The sequence below is a fragment of the Clytia hemisphaerica genome, unplaced genomic scaffold (genome assembly GCF_902728285.1).
Source record: "Clytia hemisphaerica strain Z4C2 unplaced genomic scaffold, Clytia hemisphaerica genome assembly, whole genome shotgun sequence".
Taxonomy (NCBI): domain Eukaryota; kingdom Metazoa; phylum Cnidaria; class Hydrozoa; order Leptothecata; family Clytiidae; genus Clytia; species Clytia hemisphaerica.
The window spans coordinates 522,989-544,976 of NW_027103644.1; the positions used below are offsets into that span (position 1 = coordinate 522,989).

The 21,988-nt window shown below is 37.5% G+C and overlaps 1 protein-coding gene across 1 annotated transcript; it reads left to right on the forward strand.

Moving 5' to 3' along the window:
• Positions 1–379: 379 nt before the first annotated feature.
• LOC136802897 (eukaryotic translation initiation factor 3 subunit A-like) lies at positions 380–21,875 on the forward strand. Its single transcript, XM_067059654.1, has 17 exons — positions 380–620; positions 2,373–2,526; positions 12,566–12,890; positions 13,613–13,776; positions 14,020–14,219; positions 14,481–14,689; positions 15,857–16,217; positions 16,581–16,790; positions 16,971–17,201; positions 17,322–17,531; positions 17,655–17,873; positions 17,992–18,114; positions 18,238–18,391; positions 18,518–18,706; positions 20,727–20,861; positions 21,043–21,444; positions 21,698–21,875. Exons 2-17 carry the CDS (start codon positions 2,478–2,480, stop codon positions 21,805–21,807), a joined length of 3,291 nt encoding a protein of 1,096 aa, XP_066915755.1. The 5' UTR covers positions 380–620; positions 2,373–2,477; the 3' UTR covers positions 21,808–21,875.
• Positions 21,876–21,988: the final 113 nt, after the last annotated feature.

Below are 21,988 nucleotides of genomic sequence, written 5' to 3' on the forward strand. Positions count from 1 at the left end.
TAATTAAAAATTGGAACTTTCCCGTGGGCGCGATTGGGCGTACTGCCATCACGAAATATTTTTCGTGAAAATTTACCGTATTCTAACGCTAATATAATCTAGATAGGAAACAAATATTAAATTTGATCTTTTTTTTCTCATATTTCTAAATTTCAAGATAAAAAGAACTATCTACGAATAATTATTATTAACGGGCGTTGAATCGACATGGATAATTTAATGATGTCATAATCAACGCCGTGCATATTTTGTCAACCTCCTTTTCATTGGATGAATACCACTAACGTAAATACACCACATGAATTCTACTGATTCTAGACCTGTATAAAAGTTCCCGCGTAAAACAAGAACTCATTTGCTTATAACTGGGCTTGTTTATGTTCCTAAAAATACATTGAATTTGAAAAAAACAAACAAAACAAAGCTTTCAAGATGCTAGCAGCAGCTATTAAAAAGAGAAAAACAACAACTTCGGTGGTTCTTCAGTTGATTTGGTGGCTCTTTTGGCATCAACATTTTGGGTGTTTTGTAAGGCTTTTTGCCTGAAAACCGCAATATCGAGCTTTGTTTACCTCCCAAAGTAGCAACAACGCGAGGAGGTGGAATTTCCAATAAGTAAGGTGTGTATTGATCATGATGATTTTTTTTCCGTCAGGCAAATGTCTCGTATTGGGGGTTCTAGTCTTGGTCCCTAAGCCTACGCAAGATTGAAGCGTTTGGGTAAATGAGACAAAACTCCAAAAAAGCTGGTGTTTTGAAGCGCTTCCGTGCGATCGAAATATCGCTGTTTGTATTGTGACACACTGATTATATCCATTAACTACGCCTGGATGGAGTATTGCAATTGAAGTCAACAGTAAATTTCTTTGATCTTCGACTATCTTCTTTTTTTCAATACATCCATTTTTTTTTTTACAAAATATTGAGCTCAAAATTGCACAGTGAGCTGGCTGAAAAGAGTTCATTTATTCTTATAAACAAAACAATATCAGTCAAGGATTATGCCCTAAATAAGAGATATACTCTATTTAAGAGAAGGTCTCTTATTATATAGGAGATTTCTTTCTCTTAACTAGGAGACTTTTCTTTCTTCGCTAATTTTTGGCCTTCTCATCATTTTGCGCAAGTTTTGAACTTCATAGATCGACTCAGTACGTTTTTTTCTCCCTTCTAGCAAAATTTGGTTGAGTTCTGCTTTTGTTTCGTGGACCTAGGATGGTTAGGGTCTATCAATCTAAAGGCCGATCTACATCATGAGAATTTCGTGAAAAGTAATAATATAGATCGGGCCATATTTAAGAAACGCGTTTAAGCGCGGTCAAAACGCGGGTCAAACAGAAAGTGAGTCGCTCTTGTCTCTCCTAAATAAGGGAGTTTGAGAAAAAACGCGTTTTGAAGGTCGAGGGTGTTTCTTCATTATTAAAAATTTACATCAACACATGCAAATGAGGCTATTTATGGTTTTTCGAAGTTTGAAAAATAATGAAAAGGTATTTTATTTTGGTTTTTGGGTCATCGGAATCACGGAAACGTGATCTTTCACGTGATCTTATTTTCACATTGCGCAAATAGTCTGCTCTGAAGTAAATTTGTGAAACGTGCAGAATTCTCCTAGTTTAGGTAACGTTCTCTTAAATAAGAGACTGAAAATCTCCTAAATAAGGTAATCCTCTAACTTGGGTATTCTCTTATTTAGGGCATAATCCTCGACTGAATATGAAAACTTTTTTTCAGGTTACCAATTGTTACCAGGCCCAGTCCCATACACAAAATTTTTTTTCAGAATAGCCCAATACCTACCATAATAAGTGCAGATATTATATCTGACAGGTTGATTGCTAATTTGATCTTTCTTCTTCTTCTTGCAGGTTTGTGTACGTACTGTCCTGCTCAGTATTCAGTTTTGAAGTTGAAGATTTCTGCAAGTTTGTTTTTATAACCCAGTAACTTTCCAAAATTGTTCTCCTCAGGTCATGCAAAAAGTTCATGTAGTTTTATCACTACGGGCAGTGATATTCTGTTAAAAAATTAAAGTAGGCTTCTTTACTTTAAATTCGATTCACGTGCTTTTCGGCGATCTAGCCTGCGGTTTGAAAAGAACAGAGAGTTGTTTTCTGATGATCCTTTTTCCCGTCCTTTTTATTTGAAATAAGCTGGAAATGGGACAAAAAATCACTTTTATTTCATTTTATAGCTATTTCAACATTGATACCGTTGCAATAACATAGCAAAAGAAAAAATATTTCAAGTAAATTATAGCAAGTACAAGTTAGTTCAAGGGCTAGATCCTCGCCGTGTCATTCCATCTCGTGCACCAAAATTCCGAGCTAGCAATTAAACTAGAGGTAATCTTTTGTGTTCTTGATTTATAGACGATTTGGTTCGAATAAATTACGCAAAGTACAAGGCGAAATTTACAAGTTGAGTGTCGGACATTTTGGGATTAGGAAGTCGAGTCTTGACTTTCTTAACAAAAAATGCCTCAATACTTCCAAAAGCCAGAAAATGCCCTCAAAAGGGCTCAAGGTAAGATCCTAACCTTGTATCTTCATTTTAAGTTTTTTTACTGAACCATGAAGTAATCTGGACTGTTTTTATTTGGGGAGGGAAATTGATAGAGGCAAATGGCGCGGTGCTAACCTGAGATCAGATTGTGAATGTTTTCTGCACACCACGCTGAAGCTCTAAAGGGACGTGTGAAAACAAACAATCTGACGAAGATGCAATCTCGAAATTGTGATTGTGATTACGTGATTGTGTTTATGAATAGGGCACCGTATCAGTTTTTAACTTTCCGGCGCACAATCAACCAGACGGTGTCAATCGAACGAATCGAACGCCGGATCAATCGAACGCAATTGAACGCAATCGAATAATTGCAATTCGATTGTCAAACGCAATTGAATGGCAATCGAATATTACCCAGGATTTGCTGTTCGATTGCTTCGATTACGTTCGATTGTATTCGATTACGTTCGATTGATTCAATTGTATTAGATTTTATTCACTTTAGTATGGTACTTAAGCGCTCGGCCGTCCGCGCTAAGAAGCTCTAACAGAGTGATCCAATTTAATTTAATCGCAATCAAACTCATCGTACATAATCGTAATCGAACGATATCGAAGATTAATCCAATGTAATTGACAATGAATTGAACCAATCGAACATAGTCAACAATCAATCGAACCAATCTAACCTTACTCAAACGCAATCGAATATTACCCAGGAAGCGGCCGTTCGATTGAGATTCGATTACGTTCGACAATCGAATCGCAATTATTCGATCACGTTCGATTACGTTCGATTGGTTCGATTGCGATTCTTATTCGAAGTTGTTCGATTGACCCCGTCTGGACAACAAGCAGTGTAGCTGAAACCTCAATATTCCAGGATAAGAAAAAGCTATACCTGTTATCTTTTTTTTTTAAAGAATCAACAAGCCATCAAGGCCACAAAAAAAAGTAGTCTTGTTTCCGGAAATCGGCCGGGTGAACTTTTTTTTGGATAATAATTTAGCCTCTGATCCAAAGTATTCAAATGAGATTCGGCTTCCGTGAAATTCCTCTTTCGTTTTCCATGATTCCTGCGGAACGGACATAATTAAGAGCTTGAGAGAATTCCTTTTATATTTTCTCATCAATTGTTTTAACAGCATTGTTTTCTTATACATTTCAATTGTTGTGACATCAAGACACATCGTAATACAACGTCAAAGATGACAGGTATAATTTATGTAATGTTGAGGTGAAACTATATTTAAACCTAGTTTATTTACTTGTTTGTAGCTACTACAAGCTAATTATACAAAACATTGCCTTTTACAGCTAAGTTTTAAGGCATGACATTAAAATATTTCAGAACCAGATGACCAACAGCAGCGAATGATATTGACAGCAAATATTCCAGGACAAGAAGAACCTGTAACATTCGATTTCACCTCCATAATCAATCAGGTCGTTCAAGGTGTCAGACAAGAAAATGATAACAGAATGAATCAAATAAATCAAGCACTAGTAGAACAACAAAAGAAGGTGGACGAGATTGAAAGAGCTGCAAGCACAAAGCGGGGAAATAATATCCCAGAAGGGGTTGTCCCAGTTCGTGCTCCGCCAGAGATTGTGAACTTAAATGCCTCAGAGGAGGCTTCACAGCTGGCCCTCCCAAACGACGACACTGTGTCGATTTCAGGATCAAACAGATGGTTTGGATCTATTGATGGGCGACGCCCTTCGAGCTCTGAGGGAGGATCATTTTCTCAAGAGGGAACATCAACTCCTCGCAATGGAGCCAGCTCAGAGAAGGAAGATGTCCCGGTCGTTGAAGAAAGTCAAGAGTTTTGGCAACAGGCTGCAACAAAGGGTTATGAGGATAAATCCAAAGCATGTGGTCAGGAGATTTCCTCATCACTGGCTTGTGCTGCCAAGGTGTTTTGGCAAAAGCCTATGGTAACTGAGACACTCAAAGAGAAGATTGAGAATGCGGCACTGCCAGCAAACTGCAGTTTCCTGGTGCCAAAGAGAACCAACGCAGAGATTTGGTCAAACCTCCCATCCTTTACCAGATCAGCTGATGTTAAGCTACAGGAGATCCAGAAGACACATGCTGCTGCAACCACAATGATCCTTAGAGCAGCATCAGACATTACAGAGGCTTCAAAGCAAAAGGCTGATCTAAGCTCGGCGGTCATGGACATTATGACTTACTTGAAGGAAGCGATGTCCTTGGCAGGAAAAACCTCACAGCTTCTCAACCAGCTGAGGAGGGACCAAATAAAACCTAATCTGCCAAGCAGCTACAAGAAACTTGCCACTGATAATGACGAATCGTCAGAAATGCTATTCGGGGAGTCAGTATGTGATCGTCTGGAAACCCTCAAGAAAGAGAACAAGTTGGCACAGATGCTGGAAAAAGATAAAGGACAAAAGAGGAAGTATGATGATAAGCCGAGCATATCGTCAAACAAGTGGTCCTCTTACAAGCCCCAAAAGGGGACCAAAGATCAGGATGGGCAAAAACAGCAAAAAGACCGAAAACAAGAAAACTACAGGTCATCGAAAGGCAGGTTCAACTCCCACAAGAAGAAGAAACATTAACAAAACAGGTGAGAACCAAAATAAGCGATCATAAACAATACCTTACCAAAAGAGTACATGAATTCGAAGGTGGTGCACTGCGCCACTACCGCAAAAATTGGGAGGATCTAACTTCTGATAAGGAAGTCTTACAATCCATAGCAGGACTGTGGATAGAGATCCAGGACTTACCGAAACAAAGTAGTGGCAGAGTCCCACAAAATTTAAAAACAGAAGAATTCGTTAAAGAGGAAGTAGAAAAGCTTCTGAATAAGAAAGTGATTGAAAGAACCTCTCATGAAAAAGGAGAGTTTATCTCACCTACCTTTGTCACTGAAAAATCGGATGGGGGTTATAGATTTATTCTTAACCTCAAGCAACTCAATAAAGAGATTGATAAGAAAAAGTTTAAGATGCAAACCTTAAAATCAATCCTCTGTTTGGTGAGACCTAATGCCTACATGGCTAAACTTGACATTAAGGACGCCTACTATAGCGTTCCCATTCATCCTGAGAGTAGGAAGCTACTCAAGTTTCGTTTTAAGAATCAGCTTTTCCAATTTAAGGCCTTGCCGAATGGGTATACTGAAGGGCCTAGAAAATTTACAAAAATAATGAAGCCCCCACTTTCAAAATTGAGGAAGGAAGGGGTGGTTGTGGCGGATTATATTGACGATTTGTTTACCACTGCAAGAACTTATCAAGCTTGTAGTGGTAACATTGATAGAATCATAGAGTTATTAGATTCTTTGGGGTTCATAATACACCCAGAAAAATCCCTTTTTGAACCAAGCCAAGTTATGGAATTTTTAGGGTTTATTATTGATTCTAGAGATATGAGCTTGAGGCTAACCCAGGAAAAAGAGGTAGCTATCAAAAAACTATGCTCTGAAGTTTTGGCAATGCAAAGTGTGCCAATTAGAACCTTGTTTAAAATTTTAGGAAAATTTTCCAGTAGTTTTATGGCAGTTCCATTTGGGAGGTTACATTACCGTGCCCTAGAGCGGCTTAAAACTGAAGCCCTAAAAATCAACAAAGGCAATTTTGACAAGAAGATCTCCCTATCACATGAGGCACAACAAGACATTATGTGGTGGAAAGATAACATAGTTGGTAGCTGGGCTCCCATTCTAAGAGATAACCCCAAGCTGGAAATGACCTCAGATGCCTCAAAAACTGGCTGGGGTGCAGTATTTGAGACTTCTACGGGAGGCCATTTTACTGAGTTTGAAAAAGATTTACATATCAATATCCTTGAGCTTAAAGCAGTAAACTTTGGTTTACAGGCATTGTGTCTCAACATTCGAGACACACACATTTTACTGAAAATTGATAACACCTCTGCAGTATCTGCGATAAATAAAATGGGTAGCATTAGATCCACTTTGATGGATGAGATTGTTCACTCCGTATGGAACTGGGCCATAGAAAGGGAATCATGGCTCACCGCTACACATATTCCGGGTATTCTAAATGTAGAGGCTGATGAAGAGTCTAGGAAGACTGAAATGCAGTATCTGCGATAAATAAAATGGGTAGCATTAGATCCACTTTGATGGATGAGATTGTTCACTCCGTATGGAACTGGGCCATAGAAAGGGAATCATGGCTCACCGCTACACATATTCCGGGTATTCTAAATGTAGAGGCTGATGAAGAGTCTAGGAAGACTGAAACTAGGACAGAGTGGATGCTCAATAGAGATGCCTTTAATAATATGGTATCAGTCCTTGATTTTGTGCCAAACGTTGATCTTTTTGCTAGTAGAATTAATTGCCAGATAACAAGATTTTTCTCCTTTCGGCCAGACCCAAACTGTATCGGTGTAGACGCCTTTACAGTAGATTGGGGCGACCTAAACTTTTATGCATTCCCCCCATTTTCATGCATCCCAATGGTAATACAGAAAATATTCCATGATGAGGCAACAGGCATACTAGTGGTACCTGACTGGCCCAACCAACCATGGTACTCAACATTCCTGGACATGATAATTGAAAGAGTTGATTTCTCTCCTAGGAAGGACCTACTGGTGCTGCCGCAGAAAGACATCACCCACCCGCTACACAAGAACCTGAGCATAGTGGCAGCAGTTGTCTCCGGGAAGCAATTATGAAGGAAGACCTAGGAGAAGAGGCAACACGACTAATCGAATCATCTTGGGCACAGAAGACAAGATCAAGCTACAACTCCTATCTCAAAAAGTGGTCTTCATATTGTGAAAGAAACAAGATTGACCAAAGGAAACCAACATACAAGGACGGTATCAATTTTCTGGTGGAGTTGTTTATAAAGAAAAATTCAAATTATGGAGTAGTAGCTGTGGCAAGATCGGCTTTATCAGCAGTTTTTCCCAAAATTGAAGGGAAAACATTTGGGGCAAATGAACAGGTATCTAGGTTGTTGAGAGGCATGTTTAAAACCAGACCCTCAACACCTAGATACACAATGATCTATGATCCAGATATAGTCCTCGACTATACTGCTAGCTTACCAGGGAATAAACAGCTTGAACTGGAACTGTTAACTAAGAAACTTGCCACATTGTTATGCTTTCTAAGTGGTCAGAGAGGCCAAACTATTGGTGCATTACGGCTTGACGCATGTGGTAAATCAGACGAAGAACTGGTGTTTTATATCAGATCCTTAATGAAAACGTCCAAACCTGGAAAACACCAAAAACCTCTGGAGTTTACAAAATACATGGACAAGAACATATGTATCATTAATTGTTTTGAAGAATATCGTAGAAGAACAGATAACATCAGGGAAAATTTAGAGGGTAATCCCCAGGAATTGATACTCTCTTACACATATCCTCACAAACCAGTTAAAGTAGCTACTATTGCACGATATATAAAATCATTCTTAGGCATGGCCGGTGTTGACATTACTGTTTTCACAGCACACTCAACGCGCCATGCTTCCACAAGCAAAACCAACAACATGGGTTTGTCAATAAAAGATATAGCTAAAGCTGCTGGATGGAGATCAGGCTCCACCTTTGCCCAGCATTACAAATTACCTATAAGAAACGAGAACTTTGGAAATAAATTATTATCACAAAGGTAGATACCCACATGAGATGTAACATGATTGAAAATTATTTCTTGTACGAGATATTGATCATAGTAGTTGTGTTACTATATATTTTATATATTTCCTTTATGAAAATATACTTTGAGTTGCATTTAAGACCAAAGTTTGCTTTGAAGTCTCATTTGAATACTTTGGATCAGAGGCTAAATTATTATTGATAAAATTAAACAAATAAAATGCAGTTTAATTAAGATAATAATTTACCTCTGATCCAGTATTCAAGTGCCCACCAAACCCCTGTATACCCCTTTTCACCTCAACATTTACTACATAAACTTTGCTCTTAAACTAGTCTTTGAAGGAGGAATTTCACGGAAGCCGAATCTCACTTGAATACTGGATCAGAGGTAAATTATTATCTTAATTAAACTGCATTTTATTTGTTTAATTTTATCAAAAAAAATATATCTCACCCGGCCGCAAATAGAAAAAAACTTTTTTTTTGGTGCAATCGAAGATCCATTTAACAATTGTATTCAAAGATTTATAAAGAGTTTATTTTCCATTTTACGATTTTACGATCCATTTAACGATTGTATTCAAAGATTTACGTATGTCACTTGTGTTTTGAAAAAGAAAATCTTCTGTCACAAATGTTTTCTACTTTCCTGTTTTATGTTGTTGTGAATAGAATTACCTTAGAGTACAGCTTCTTCTTAAAATTTCGTTTTTTCAAGTAAAGAGACATCGAACCTGGATTATTTTTTCGTACACGTCAATTAGAGTTTTTCTAGGAAAATTGAAAAAAAAATATATTTTCCGGCCGCCCGGGTGAGATTTTTTTTCGTCACCCGCATTTCCAAAAACAAAACTACTTTTTTTTTTGGCCCAACATCGATAAATTACACACATTTCCTCAGAAACTTTTAAAATTATCTGCCATTATGACTTTCTTGAACAGCCCTGTGAATCCAGGTCGGCATTCGGCAATGCCGACTTGAAAGCCGACGTAACTTGAGCTGAAGTTGGCTTTTGTTTGCCGACGTAATTTACACTTGAGGTCGGTGTGCCGACAAAAGAAATGTTTTGGGTCGGCAAAGCCGACCTAAAGAGGAAAAATATTATTTGTTAGGTTAATCTAATTGTGTTATCATTTGATAACACATGATAATCGAGCCCCATTCCATTCTCTTTATAAAACATAAAACTTAATAACACAATTATAGAGCAGCTGAATCTCTTAGTTCATTAATTTTCTTCCTATTTTGTCTTTGCCGACCTAAACAAGCTACTTAGGACGGCTTTGCCGACCTAAAATGACCTCTAGGTCGGCAAAATTTTGCCTGAATTCACAGGGCTGCTTGAAGCCGTTCCGAAATTAACCAATCGGTTTAGGTAACGGAATTCCTTTGGGAGTTCTTTTCCGAGATTTGTAAAATAGCTAAGTCGGCAAAAAAACTTTTCCCGGGGGTTTGAGGAATAAACAGAACTGTTATCACTTGTTTTTTATTTAACCATATTTAAATTTGTGCTCAAAAATACTTCTATATAAATAAGCTAATAATATTCAATATACTATTTGTATCTCTCAGAAAATAAACACTTACAGAACGACATAGTTTATCATTTGGAGTACCCCCGTGTTTAGACCATTTTATTTTGGGTGCAAAATAGGGCGGAAACTAAGTAGCACCCTCTGTGCAAGATTGCCGCCTCATCTTTATTCACCCGAAAGAATACGCTAGCGAATCATTTTTTTTCTCGCGCGCTCAAGGGGAAAAGGAAAGTGCTCGATATTCTTTGAAGGAAAAACGTCAGAAACAAACCCAAAGACCAAAAGATGTATTTTGTTGTTGAGAATCGATCCTGTGAAGATGAAAAAATTTCTGCTAGGCAATTACTTTTTTATTTTCTGGTTTACGGACATTATGAGGAAAAGTTTTGGACAGGAGGATGGAAAAAAATAAAAATAAAATTGATGTTTTAATTTTTTTTTTATTTTCTTTTTAAAAATCTGAAATCGGAGGAGTTAATAAAATAAAATTTTATGAAATTTCCTAAAGTATTAATTTTTTAGATTTAAAGACAAAAGGATAAAATGCAAGATGTTGTTATAGATAGAGTCTATGAATAAAAACACTAAAAATAAACTGAAACATAAAAAATGTACACATAAAGACTGATATGTGTATATGTAAGACTGAGATAGGTTCATAGAGTGCAGAGGGGTTGAAGCCCCCCCCCCCTGAAGGTTCAGCCCCCCCTGAGATTTAGCCCCCACCAAAATTCGAAATAGACAGCCCCCCTACCAAAATACAAAAAAAAAAATTAATTTATGCTTAAAAATCTGAACTGTCAAATCTCCGCCAATGCCATCGAAACCCTTCAGGGATCCACGCTTTGGCTTATTACTTTTCTGAGTTTCTTTATTGTTCATCTATAACACAGAAGAGAAGTATAATACCGAAAAATTTTCCTTAGAATATGAAGTTCACAATAAATTTATTGGCCTTGTATAGCTAGAGGAAAATTTTCCTTCTATAAAAAATAAAACTTTATAAGAAAAGTAGATTATTATTTTGAAAAAAGTGAGTAGAAGACAATTCTAACTTAAGAAAATTGTAAACACCGCATGAAAATAGCTGCGTTCTTTATTTGTCATTCATTTCAATGGGATTTCAATAAATAAACTTTATCACATATCACACACCCGCACGCACACACCACAATACAAAAAAAAAAAATGTTAGAAAGGAAAAAATTTCAAACAATGCAAGGTCTTCATTTTGCATGTCCACACAAGAGAAAGAGATACCAAATGTATATTTCTTCTTTTGAAATTCTAATAAAAAAACGTCAATAGTACGACTTCATTATTACACAAACAAAATACCAAAATGTACAAAGAAAAATTTCTTAGTTCTTGGAAAAAGTTGTTAGGTTAGCCCCCAGTCAACAGACCTAAACAAATAGCCCCCCCCCCTGATCTTAGGAAAAAAGAGCCCCCAACCGGAACTTTAGGTTCTAGCCCCCCCCCCAAGAGCCAGGGTGGCTGCATTCTATGAGGTTCCCATTTAGGGTTCACCCTTAGGGTTCCTATTTAGGTTTCCCCATCCCACTTTTCTGGTATGCCTATTTTTATATTTACTCTTGAATTTTAACAATCACATAAAGGACTTTAAATAAAAGCGAGTACAAAAAAGGAAAAAAAATGAAGAAAATCGACTGTGTACACAAAGTTATATAATATTTTAGTTTTTTTTTTGTGGATAGGGAAATTCCATGGGGAAGTTCCCTGGCATTAATAAGGGGAGGATCAAAGTATCTTTACATTGGCAGAATAGGGCACAGCTGTTATAGATCATTTAACCCCCTCTCCCTTTCTCTTCTTTTTATTTGTTTTCCTGTTTAAGTAAAGGTTTTTTTATTTATTTCTTCTTTTTTGAAGGTCAGAGGAGAAAAAGTAAATAAAAGTTTTTGAAATCTCTATTTTATTTTATTTTTATTTTGGCAAAAATAATGTCGGCGGATCCGTAAACCAATAAATAAAAAAGTATTTGCCCAATGCAGAAAAAAATATTTTCGGAACGTGGAAAAACTCTAATTTTGATCTTCCTTAAGGTAAAGAGGTTGCGAGATTTGGGTTAGCGAGGCAAAAATTGCTAAAAAACTGGTAAAATCGTTATCCTCAATAATCAAAGTTCCAGCCTCACTGAACAAGAAGTCAGGAGTTCTATCCTAATTAAGCATATTTTTTTCGATCGCACAGACTTTCTTAATTAGGATTATCCCTTTGTTTTTCAATCCTAATTAAGAATATATATCTTATCTTTTTCCAAAAATACAAATTTCCGCAGATTCTTATCAGCCTCCAATGAAAGAATTTAGTGTGTAGAGCAGATTTTGAAAGTTTGATACAGTAATATGGATGGAGTCTTGAGTTATGACATTTAGAAAAATGTTCTATTACTCGCAACAAAAACGCGTATACAGTCTGTTCCTCTAAAGGATCCTGCATTGTAACACGCATGCGTAATTTGTCGTTCTTAGACCACATGTAGTTAATTCCCGTGATAAACAAAAGGGAATGAATTGTTAGGGGTGGTACAGTCACTTTCGGTCGGGGTTGTGGACGGCGAAATATGTCATTTTTTATGAAATTTGTCGTTCTTTTTGTCTATTTTTAGTAATGCAGGATTCTTTAGATGAACCCGCCTCTTAAAACGCGAGCGTATTGCCCTATCTACACCGTAGCAGATAAACATTTATAATGTAGCACGTGGGCTTTAATATTCCTAATTAGAACTAACATGCCATTTTTCCAGACCCGATCAATTGAACTTGTCGAACCAATCGAACAATCGAACTAATCGAACTCGCTCCATCGAACGATTAAAGTTTGATTAAAAAAACAGTAAATTATCCATTCAAACTTTATACCCTTTTGTTTTAGAATTTATTGAAATCGGCAAGAAAGAACAAGCCCTTGATGTTTTGTACGATGTCATCAAGAGCAAGAAGCATCGTAATTGGCAGAAAATTCACGAGCCAATCCTTCAATCGTATCTCAGATTGTGCGTTGAATTGAAACGATCTGTCAATGCTAAAGAAGGACTCTATCAGTACAAACTCATCTGTCAGCAAGTCAATATTGCTTCATTGGAAGAAATTATCTCTTATTTCTTGAAGCTTGCAGAAAAACATGCTGATGATGCAAAAAGCCAGTCTATTGACAAAGTCACTGTTGAAGATTTAGATCAAGTTCAAACTCCTGAAGGGTAAGTTTGCAAGGTGCATCGTTTGACATCACACAGTAAGCCTCAACACATTGTTAAAATTTAGGTACAGTAAGAATTCACTGCTATTATTAGTTAATATCCATTTTATTAACAGTTTTCCCAAAAGGGGTAACCAAAGAGAAATGGTTGGAAATAATAATCCTATTTTTTCTGGTTAAGAATGGATTCAAAGGGGAAATATGCTCAATTTACAAACCATTCCCCATCTCTATGCAATCTTTTTGTAGCCTTCAAATTTCCAGGGAAAAGTGTTTATACCAACCCAAGCCTATTTTTAGCAGTGTTGCAAATAAGGAATTGTGACTTGGCCAGTGATTTTTGAAAAAATATCAGAGTGACAAAATAGCTCTAGGTTTTTAACACGATCAAATGTTTCTCTTGTCATTGAATGCTAATGATTATGAGAAGATAAAACAATTAACAAATAAAACAGGGACAAAAGTCTTCATCGAACAAAAGTAACATTTAGAAAATCTTTTTTAAACCTTCAAAATGGCAGTTTGAAACCAAAAAGTGTCTGGTGATCACCAATCACCAGTCGTTATTTGCAGCTTTGTTTTAGTGTGTAATAGTGTGGTATGGAATGTTACTTTTAAGCAGTTCAGAGATACTGGGTTTGGATGGGTTGCAAGATGAGAGAGCATTATCTTTCACAACATGCTAATGTAGAAAGAAATTGAAAATGATTTTTTTTGTTTCAGGCTAATGCTCTCATCAGTGAGTTCTGAAGATGCTCAGGATCGATCAGACCGAGTGCTTTTGACCCCATGGGTTAAATTCTTGTGGGAAGCCTACAGAAATATCTTGGAGCTACTCCGAAACAATAATAGAGTTGAACGGTTATACCATGAAACAGCCCAAAGCGGTAAGTTGGATCTACGACAGACAAAAGTGTTCCCCCACTCTGCCTCATTGAAGTCTGTTATGTAAAAGTTGGAAGTTCTTACACTTTTGAACATTGCTCTGGATGAGAAAATATATCATTAAAAGTAATACATCGTAGAAAAAATATTTTAAGGATGTTATTAAGCTTTATAGAATTTTAGGTCAACGCAACCAAAAGATTTCAACGCGAAATTTTACATTTAGAAAATCTATTACCTTTTAGCATTCAAATTTTGTTTAAAATTCACTCGACGTGCTGAGTTTCGAAAGTTATGCTCACTGGTGAAAAACCATCTTGACCAAGTGCTAAAATACCAAGGACAGCCAACTGCCATCAACATGAATAATCCTGACAGTCTTCAGATGCACCTTGAGACAAGACTGTTCCAGTTAGAAAGTGCTATCACAATGGAACTTTGGCAGGTATTATTAGAATTTTTATAAACTTATTGTTTTTATTATTCATCTAAATTTAAACACTAAATAATACTTTTCATTGATGTGATAAAAATTTTAATAGTGGTAGAAGTCTATATTTTATGACAATGAATAGTATCCTAAATGTCTGCAAGATTCCACTGAGGAAAATCTTTCAAATATTTTACCTTATGTCCGAATCATTTGGTTTTTCTCGCAGTTGCTTTGTTTTCTCTTCGTACTCAATACTATTCCATTTTCCTTTAGGAAGCATTCAAAGCTGTTGAAGGCATCCACTCCCTGATGTTGATGTCTAAAAAACCAGCCAAGCCACACATGATGGCTAATTATTTTGAAAAAGTTGCACTTGTCTTCTTAAAGGCTCAAAACCTTCTCTTTCACGCCGCCTCTCTCCTCAAATTGTTTGTTTTGACCAAAGAGCAGAAGAAAACAGTTACTGCTGAAGAATTGGAAAAGTATGTCCCTTCTTTCTACACTTTTTCAATTAGTTCAAGGCGAAGGTTCTGTTTTATAATTTTTCAGATATTTCCAAGGCTCGAAATTACAATTTCAAGTGGGTCGGACCATAGTGGGCAAAAAGGGGGGGGGGTTTGAGAATTTTACTGAATTAAAAAGAGGGGGGGGGGCTTGTGAAAATTTCAAATAAAAGGGGTGGCTTGGACAAAAAGAGGGGGTTAATTTTTTAAGGGGGGGGCTTGGAAGCTTTGGCAATTTGCAAAAGAGTGTTTTCCATTCATTTTTAAATTTCTCAACAATTATTATATTTCCATTCATTTGAATGAAGCAAAAACTCTGTTTCTACACTAGCTAACATTATTGGTATCTTAAATATCTTACTGTATCTGTTAAAAAGTAATTTCTGCCATCAGATTCATATTATTGTATTCTTCATTTTAATAACCTTGGAATATAGTTAGAGATAGCAAGAGTTTGCGCGTAAAAGGTTGAAAAAAAGAGGGGGTTTAACTTAAACCTGGGAAAAAGAGGGGGGTTGAATAAAAAGAGGGGGGTTGAGGAATTTTCATTTTTAAGAGGGGAGTTGAGCTAAAAGAGGGGGTGCCATTTTTAAGGGGGGCTTGATACCCCTCTGCCCACTATGTCGGACATAATGTCCAATCAGGTTTGATTTAGCTTTAAAATTATGATTTTTGGGTCGGACAATGTCCGATGTCCGACCGTTATTTCGAGCCCTGTATTTCAGTTATATCTGAAGAAGCTAATCAAGTTTCAGAAAACACGAAAACTTTTCCCACATATGACAACAATCAAATGACCAATGAATTTTAACAACCCAAAATCCTAAAAAACAAAACAAACCAAATTTCGCTAGAGACACATTACTAGAACAATTAAAACAAATTTAGCGAATAGGAACCCAATATTTAAAATGAAAACCGAAATAAAATGGAAAAAGTATGAAAAGATGAAGAGCGAAGTCTGAGATCAGGTGCGGTACATAGAGTAAGCGTCCCCTGCCACCCGCGATATATAATTAAGTCTTGTCCTAGTAGTACAGGATGGAACCATTCAAAGGACTTGTATTTATGAGACTGCTTTTAAATCCGTTTGAATATATTTTTGTTCCATATGAAAGCGTATGAACTTTTTCTTTCTTATAATAGGATTGGTAAGAAGGTGCTTTTGGCAACTTTATCAATCCCAATTCCACCTGAGAAAAGTTCAATGGAAGAACATCTGTCATATGATTCCAATGCTTTCGATAAGAGCAGACGGTTGACAACTCTCTTACGTTTGATAAACATTCCAACACGAAAATCCCTGATGGCTGATGTTGAACTTCTCATCCTTCCTCACATGTCTCCTGAGTTGAAAGAGTTGTTTTTCGTTATGGAGAAGAGGTTTCACCCGTTGAAGATTTGCAAAGATGTACACTCCGTTCTGAAGAACTTTGCAGAGGATGAGCAACTGGTGCAGTACGTGCAACACATTCAAGATATTACCGTCATTCGAATGTTGAAACAGGTGAGCATTGCAGAGTGCTCAATGAAATCAGAGCCAATTAAAATAGATATATATTTTACTCTTAATCATGCATAGTGAGTGTCATCCGTCCTTAATAAAAGGGAGGTTTTTTTTTCTCAAGAAGATTGGACAATGTTTTCACTGCATTTTCGAAGATAACGTGATTAGGAGCAGCAATGAGTACAAACATGGGAAAAATTTCGGGGGGGGGGGGGGGTAATTTTTTTTTTTGAAATCTTAAGTGGGGACAAAGGATTTTTTTTTCAATTCTCGAGGGGTCCAACCCACCAGGTTACTGTCATACTCTCCTTGTTATGAAATTTTTTTTGGTCATATTTAATTATCTTGCTATATCTTTCGCAGGCTTCACAAGTTTACGAAACGTTATCTTTTACCAAACTGTTGAAATGGATTCCTTTCATGAACAACTATCAATTGGAGAGAATCATCGTAAATTGTGTCAAACAATGTGACATGCAGATCAACATCAACCATCAAACCAAAGCCATTTCTTTCGGTTCCGTACTCATGGTTGCTCTGAAAGAAGAAGTCGCCGAAGGACCTTTCATTCAGGTACATGCCTTATTAAAACTCAAGGGAAGATAATTTTTCATAATCATGCGTAATTTATGGATATTTAATGGACCGTATTTTTCATCAGTCGGTCCAAGACATGGCGTTTTAAATCCAGCCATGGTTCAATAGTAATGTCCAATGTTCTTATGTTGACTATAATTTCTTCCCTGCTTCCAGGCGATGCCATCTGAAATCTTGAGAAGTCAACTCTCTTCACTATCTGAGGGAATTCAATCGACAAACCAGATGATCAGATCAGAAGAAATTGTCAAGGCAGAATCAGAAGTGCGCCAAACGCTGGTGAATCAGTACCAGAAACAAGAGCGTAAAGAACATGGTCTACTCCTCAATAGGAAGCTCATCATTGAAGCTCGTAAAGAACGAATTGAACACATAAAAAATGCTCAAGTATGTTGCTTATCCTTATTTCTATTCCTTTAATTTTTAACATTCTATTGATATTGTTCGCCTGGTTAAGAAATGTTTGTCTTCTTGGTTTTGAAGTTACTTGGCATTATTTTTCTTCAGGAACGTCGTGACAAAGAGAAAGCCAACCGTCAACGCGAGAAGTTAAGGATGGCTGAAGAACAACGTCTGGAGGCTGAAAGAGAGAAGAGAGAACTGGAGAGACGAAGGCAAGAGATGAAAGAAATTCAAAAACAACAAGTCTGGGACCGTGTCGACTCTCTACGAGGAACAGATGTCGGAAAAAGAGCCTTCAAAAACCTCTCAACTAAGGTAACGTCCATTGTATTACTGGTCACGTTACCACTGGCACTACCGGGCACGTCTGATATAGTTAAGTCTGTCTCGATAGTCAACCATAATAAATTCTCACTTCGACTTTTTTTACTTATCTAGGAAATTGACGAGATGGACCCTGACGATATTTTGCGTCGCCAGTACGAACAATTGGAAATGGAAAAGAGAGAGTTGGCAGTTAAGCTACGAACGCAAGAGAAGCGAATGGACCATTTGGTTCGTGCCATCCGCCAAGAAGAAGTCCCTCTTCTGGAGAAACACATCTCCGAGAAGAAAGTGAAAGATCGAGAGGACTGGGAGAAATCAGAAGAAGAGAGGGTAAGATGAACATTTTTTTATTTTGTCAAGAGGCACGTGACGAGGTAGTTAGGTCAGGTAGTTCTGCAATGTCAACTGTTTCTCGTCATCCATTAAGGAAACTTTCATTTCATTTCAGATTGCAAACGCAGAAAAAGAACACAAGGTCGCGTTGAAGACACAATCTCGATTGGAACGAATGGCTTCGGATAAAGAGACTTTCCTCAATAGTCTTCTTGGAAACCGTCGTTCGGATTATGAGGTATTAATTTATTTGCTCACAGCTACTTAGGGTGCTGAAGTCTCAACGTCGTGCTCCGTGGGCTTTGACTTATGGATTGTCTTTCTGCTCAGAATAGACTTATATCAACTTATCTTTCGACAGGCACGCCTCGCAGACTTTGACAAACACCTTGGGAAAGTACGCGAAGAACGCCTCGAAGAGCGCAAGAGACAGCGTATGGCTAAACGCCGTGAAGAATTCATTAAAATTCGACGTGAAGAAAAACGAAAGGAACGAGAGAAACAACTTCAGAGAGGTACTTAAAGCAGTCGTATCAAAATAAAGTTAACAGCTAGTTGTTTTAGAGACCTTTGATCAACAAAATTTTAGTGTACCTTTGATAACCATGAATGAAAGCAACCAATTTTCCTTTGCTTTGTAGAGAAAGAATTGGAGGAGATCCGCAAACAGAAAGAAGCGGAAGAGCGACGCAAGGAGGAGGAAGAAAGAAGAAAACGTTTGGACGAAATCGAACGCAAAAAACGCGAAAAAGAAGCTGAGATCGAAGACAAGATGAGGCGTCGAGAAACCGATTCCCAAAGTCGCCCACAAGATCCTCCGCCATCTAGAGGTAAAGCGTTTAATTTGAAACTCTTCTTCCGAATAAAATGGTGATTAGAGTTGTTATTTTTATTTGGGGGGGGGGGTTCAAAAAATGATGGGTTAGCAATGTTTTGGTCAAAATATGTATAATTTCTTATTCTGTTTAAAGAATCTATTTGATAACCAAATGTCATTGAATAAGAAAATTTACACCCATTTACTATAAAAATTAAAAACTTTTTTGGACCTACCTAAGGTAGTCCTTTAAATTAACCCTTGTCCGTTCGTTCGTCCGTTCGTTCGTCTGTTGCCAGCTTTTCTCAGGATTGGCTCATTAGTTTTTTCTGATTTTTGGCACAATGATGCAAAATGGCAATGCCCAAAATGTGACGGAGCCCGATTTTGGGAAAAAAATTTTCTCCGGCCAAAAATGCCGGAAATATGCCGGAAAAACTGGTTTTTTGGCATTTTCTCGAGATTTTATCATTAGTTTTTTCTGATTTTTTGCTCAAAGATACGTATTAACAATGCCCAAAACATGGCCGAGTCCGATTTTTGAGAAAAAATTTTTTCCGGCTTAAAATGCCGGAAATATGCCGGAAATCGCTGTTTTTGCAGATTTTCATTGGCCTTTTTCCTTATAATTGATTGTTTTTTCATTCAAAAACATTATTAATAGCAATGCCCACCATCAAGCATGTTTTAATTTTCAATAAAATTGATTTTTGAAGCCGGAACTATTTAAAAATCGCCGGAACAACCTATTTTCGCCGGAAATACAGTATTTCTTGAATTTCTCGAGCTGTACTTTATATTTTTTTATGAAATTTTGCACATTGATGCAAAATGACAATACCTAAAATATGACGGAGCCTGATTTTCGAAAAACATTTTTTTCCGGCCGAAAATGCCGGAAATATGCCGGAAAAACCGTTTTTTTGGCAATTTCTCGAGATTTCATCATTAGTTTTTTCTGATTTTTTGCACATAGATGCGTAATAGCAATGCCCAAAACATGGCTGAGTTCGATTTTTGAGAAAAGTTCTATTCTTGCCGAAATGCCAGAAATATAACCGGAAATCGCCGTTTTTTTGCAGATTTTTCATTGGACTTTTTCCTATTATTTCTTTGTTTTTTTTCACGCAAAATTATTATTGATAACAATGCCAACCATCAAGCATGGTTCAATTGTCATAAAACTGATTTTTTGATGCCGGACTTTCTAAAAAAAATCGCCGGAACAGCCGAATATCGCCGGAAAAACGATTTTTCTTGAATTTCTCGAGCTGTACTTTATATTTTTTCATGAAATTTTGCAGACTGATGAAAAATGGCAATACCTAAAATGTGTCGGAGCCTGATTTTTTGAAGTAAAACAATTTCGGCCAAAAATGCCGATAATATGCCGTCAAAACCGTTTGTTGCCATTTTCTCTCGAGATTTCATTAATCGTTTTTCCCCGATTTTTGCATGAAGATGTGTATCAGCAATGCCCTAAGTGTGGCCGATTCGGATTTTTGAGAATCTTGTCATGCCGGAAGTGTGCCGGAAATCGCCGTTTTTTGCAGATTTGAATTGGGCTTTTTCCATATATTTCTTTGTTTTTCACTTAAAAAAATTATTGATAACAATGACACCATCAAGCATGATTCAATTGTCAACAAAACCTTTGCAAATTTGCAACCGGAACTTTCTTTTTCTTTTTTCCCTAAACCCCCCCCCCCCCCCCCATCAAATATCAATGATAAAATTTAATGCATTTTTGCTAACTGCTATATTTTCTAAATGATTGTTTTTCTCCTTATTGCTATCTAAGTTTCATCATCAGGTAGGTCCATTCAGCATATTGCTTGTTGTTTTTGAAAATTGGTAACCGCCACTATAAATAGTGAGGGGTTTGTGAGATTTAAAAAATAAGGGAATACACACTATAGGCCTTCTTTTCCTCTAAGTAACCTTCTGCATTTCGACTTAAAGAACTTAAAGGCTCGCAGCATTAAGCCTTAATTACATACATGACCAAATTTGTTTAACATTGCATTTTTCAGACGAAGGTGGATGGCGACGTGCAGGAGAAAGCGCCCAATCGCCCGCGCCTCCCAGTGGCGGAGGTGGCGGTGGAAAGTACGTCCCTCCAAGTCAACGTAGAAAACAAGAATCCTCCGCCCCACCACCTTCTGATGGTAAGAACTGTCTTCTTGTTGACTAAAACTGATGATATCTCGTAAAAAAGGATTGTTTGTATGAGGAGAAACAGTATTGTAACTAGCTTAAGAAAGAAAAAAAAGACCGATCCAACACAGTATGAAAGTACGTTTGAAAATTCCCCCTGATAAAGAAAATGAGCATGTTTTTCCTATTTAGACCGCCGCGAAGGAGATCGTGGGTTCGGAGACCGTGGTGGAGGTGATTCATGGCGAGGCGATGATCGAGACAATCGGGATAATCGAGGCTATGGCGGTGACCGCGATCGAGGCTATGGCGGTGACCGCGATCGAGGCTATGGCGGTGACCGTGATCGAGGCTATGGCGGTGACCGTGATCGAGGCTATGGTGGAGACCGTGATCGTGGATATGGCGGTGACCGCGATCGAGGATATGGAGATCGTGATCGAGGAACTCCCGACCGAAGGGGAGGAGGAGGCTACGACAGGCGAGATGATCGAAGAGACGATTCTCGCGGTGGAAGTTACAACCGTCCTCAAAGTGGATGGCGTGATGGCGGTGGTGATAGCTGGCGTTCAGGTGGAGGTGCTCGTTCCGAAGGTAATTTTAAATTATTTTTTCTTTTATCAACCTTTTCGAAGCTTGGTGAACTTTGGAGGCTGAAGATACGGAGGAATCTGTTAAAAGTGAGAAAGCCGCGAATATCATAACCACCTCAACATTATTTTTGAAACTCAAATGAATCTTTTTGACAAAAAGTCTCTATTTCTTAGCCTCAAATTGTGCTCCCTTATGTTAGATATTCCATTCATGTGTTCTTCATGTTTCTTTCCCTAATATTTTATTTCTTCAGGTCGTTCGTATCAAGCATCACGCGTTCGATCGGACCGCGATCGTGGGGAAGAGCGGTCTCGTGATGAGCGTGGTGGAGGTGATGAAGGATGGACCACCGTAGGGAAATAAATCCAATCAGAAATCAGAATGTAACCTCTTACCAGATCGAAATACAATTTTTCTTATGAATTATTTTACATGATACGTGTCCCTTTTATTGACTAAGATGAATTAATAACAGCTCACTTAGCTAATGATTGACTAATTCAGAAAACCGTGTGTGCGTTTCAACGAGAAGAGGTATGTCTTT

What these genes read in the sequence shown, in the direction of transcription:
- LOC136802897 (XM_067059654.1), top strand. Translation starts at nt 2,478, where the DNA reads ATGCCTCAATACTTCCAAAAGCCAGAAAATGCCCTCAAAAGGGCTCAA. An exon ending in TCATTCGAATGTTGAAACAG is followed by an intron (nt 16,218 to 16,580) that starts GTGAGCATTGCA and finishes TATCTTTCGCAG; the next exon opens with GCTTCACAAGTTTACGAAAC. An exon ending in AACACATAAAAAATGCTCAA is followed by an intron (nt 17,202 to 17,321) that starts GTATGTTGCTTA and finishes ATTTTTCTTCAG; the next exon opens with GAACGTCGTGACAAAGAGAA.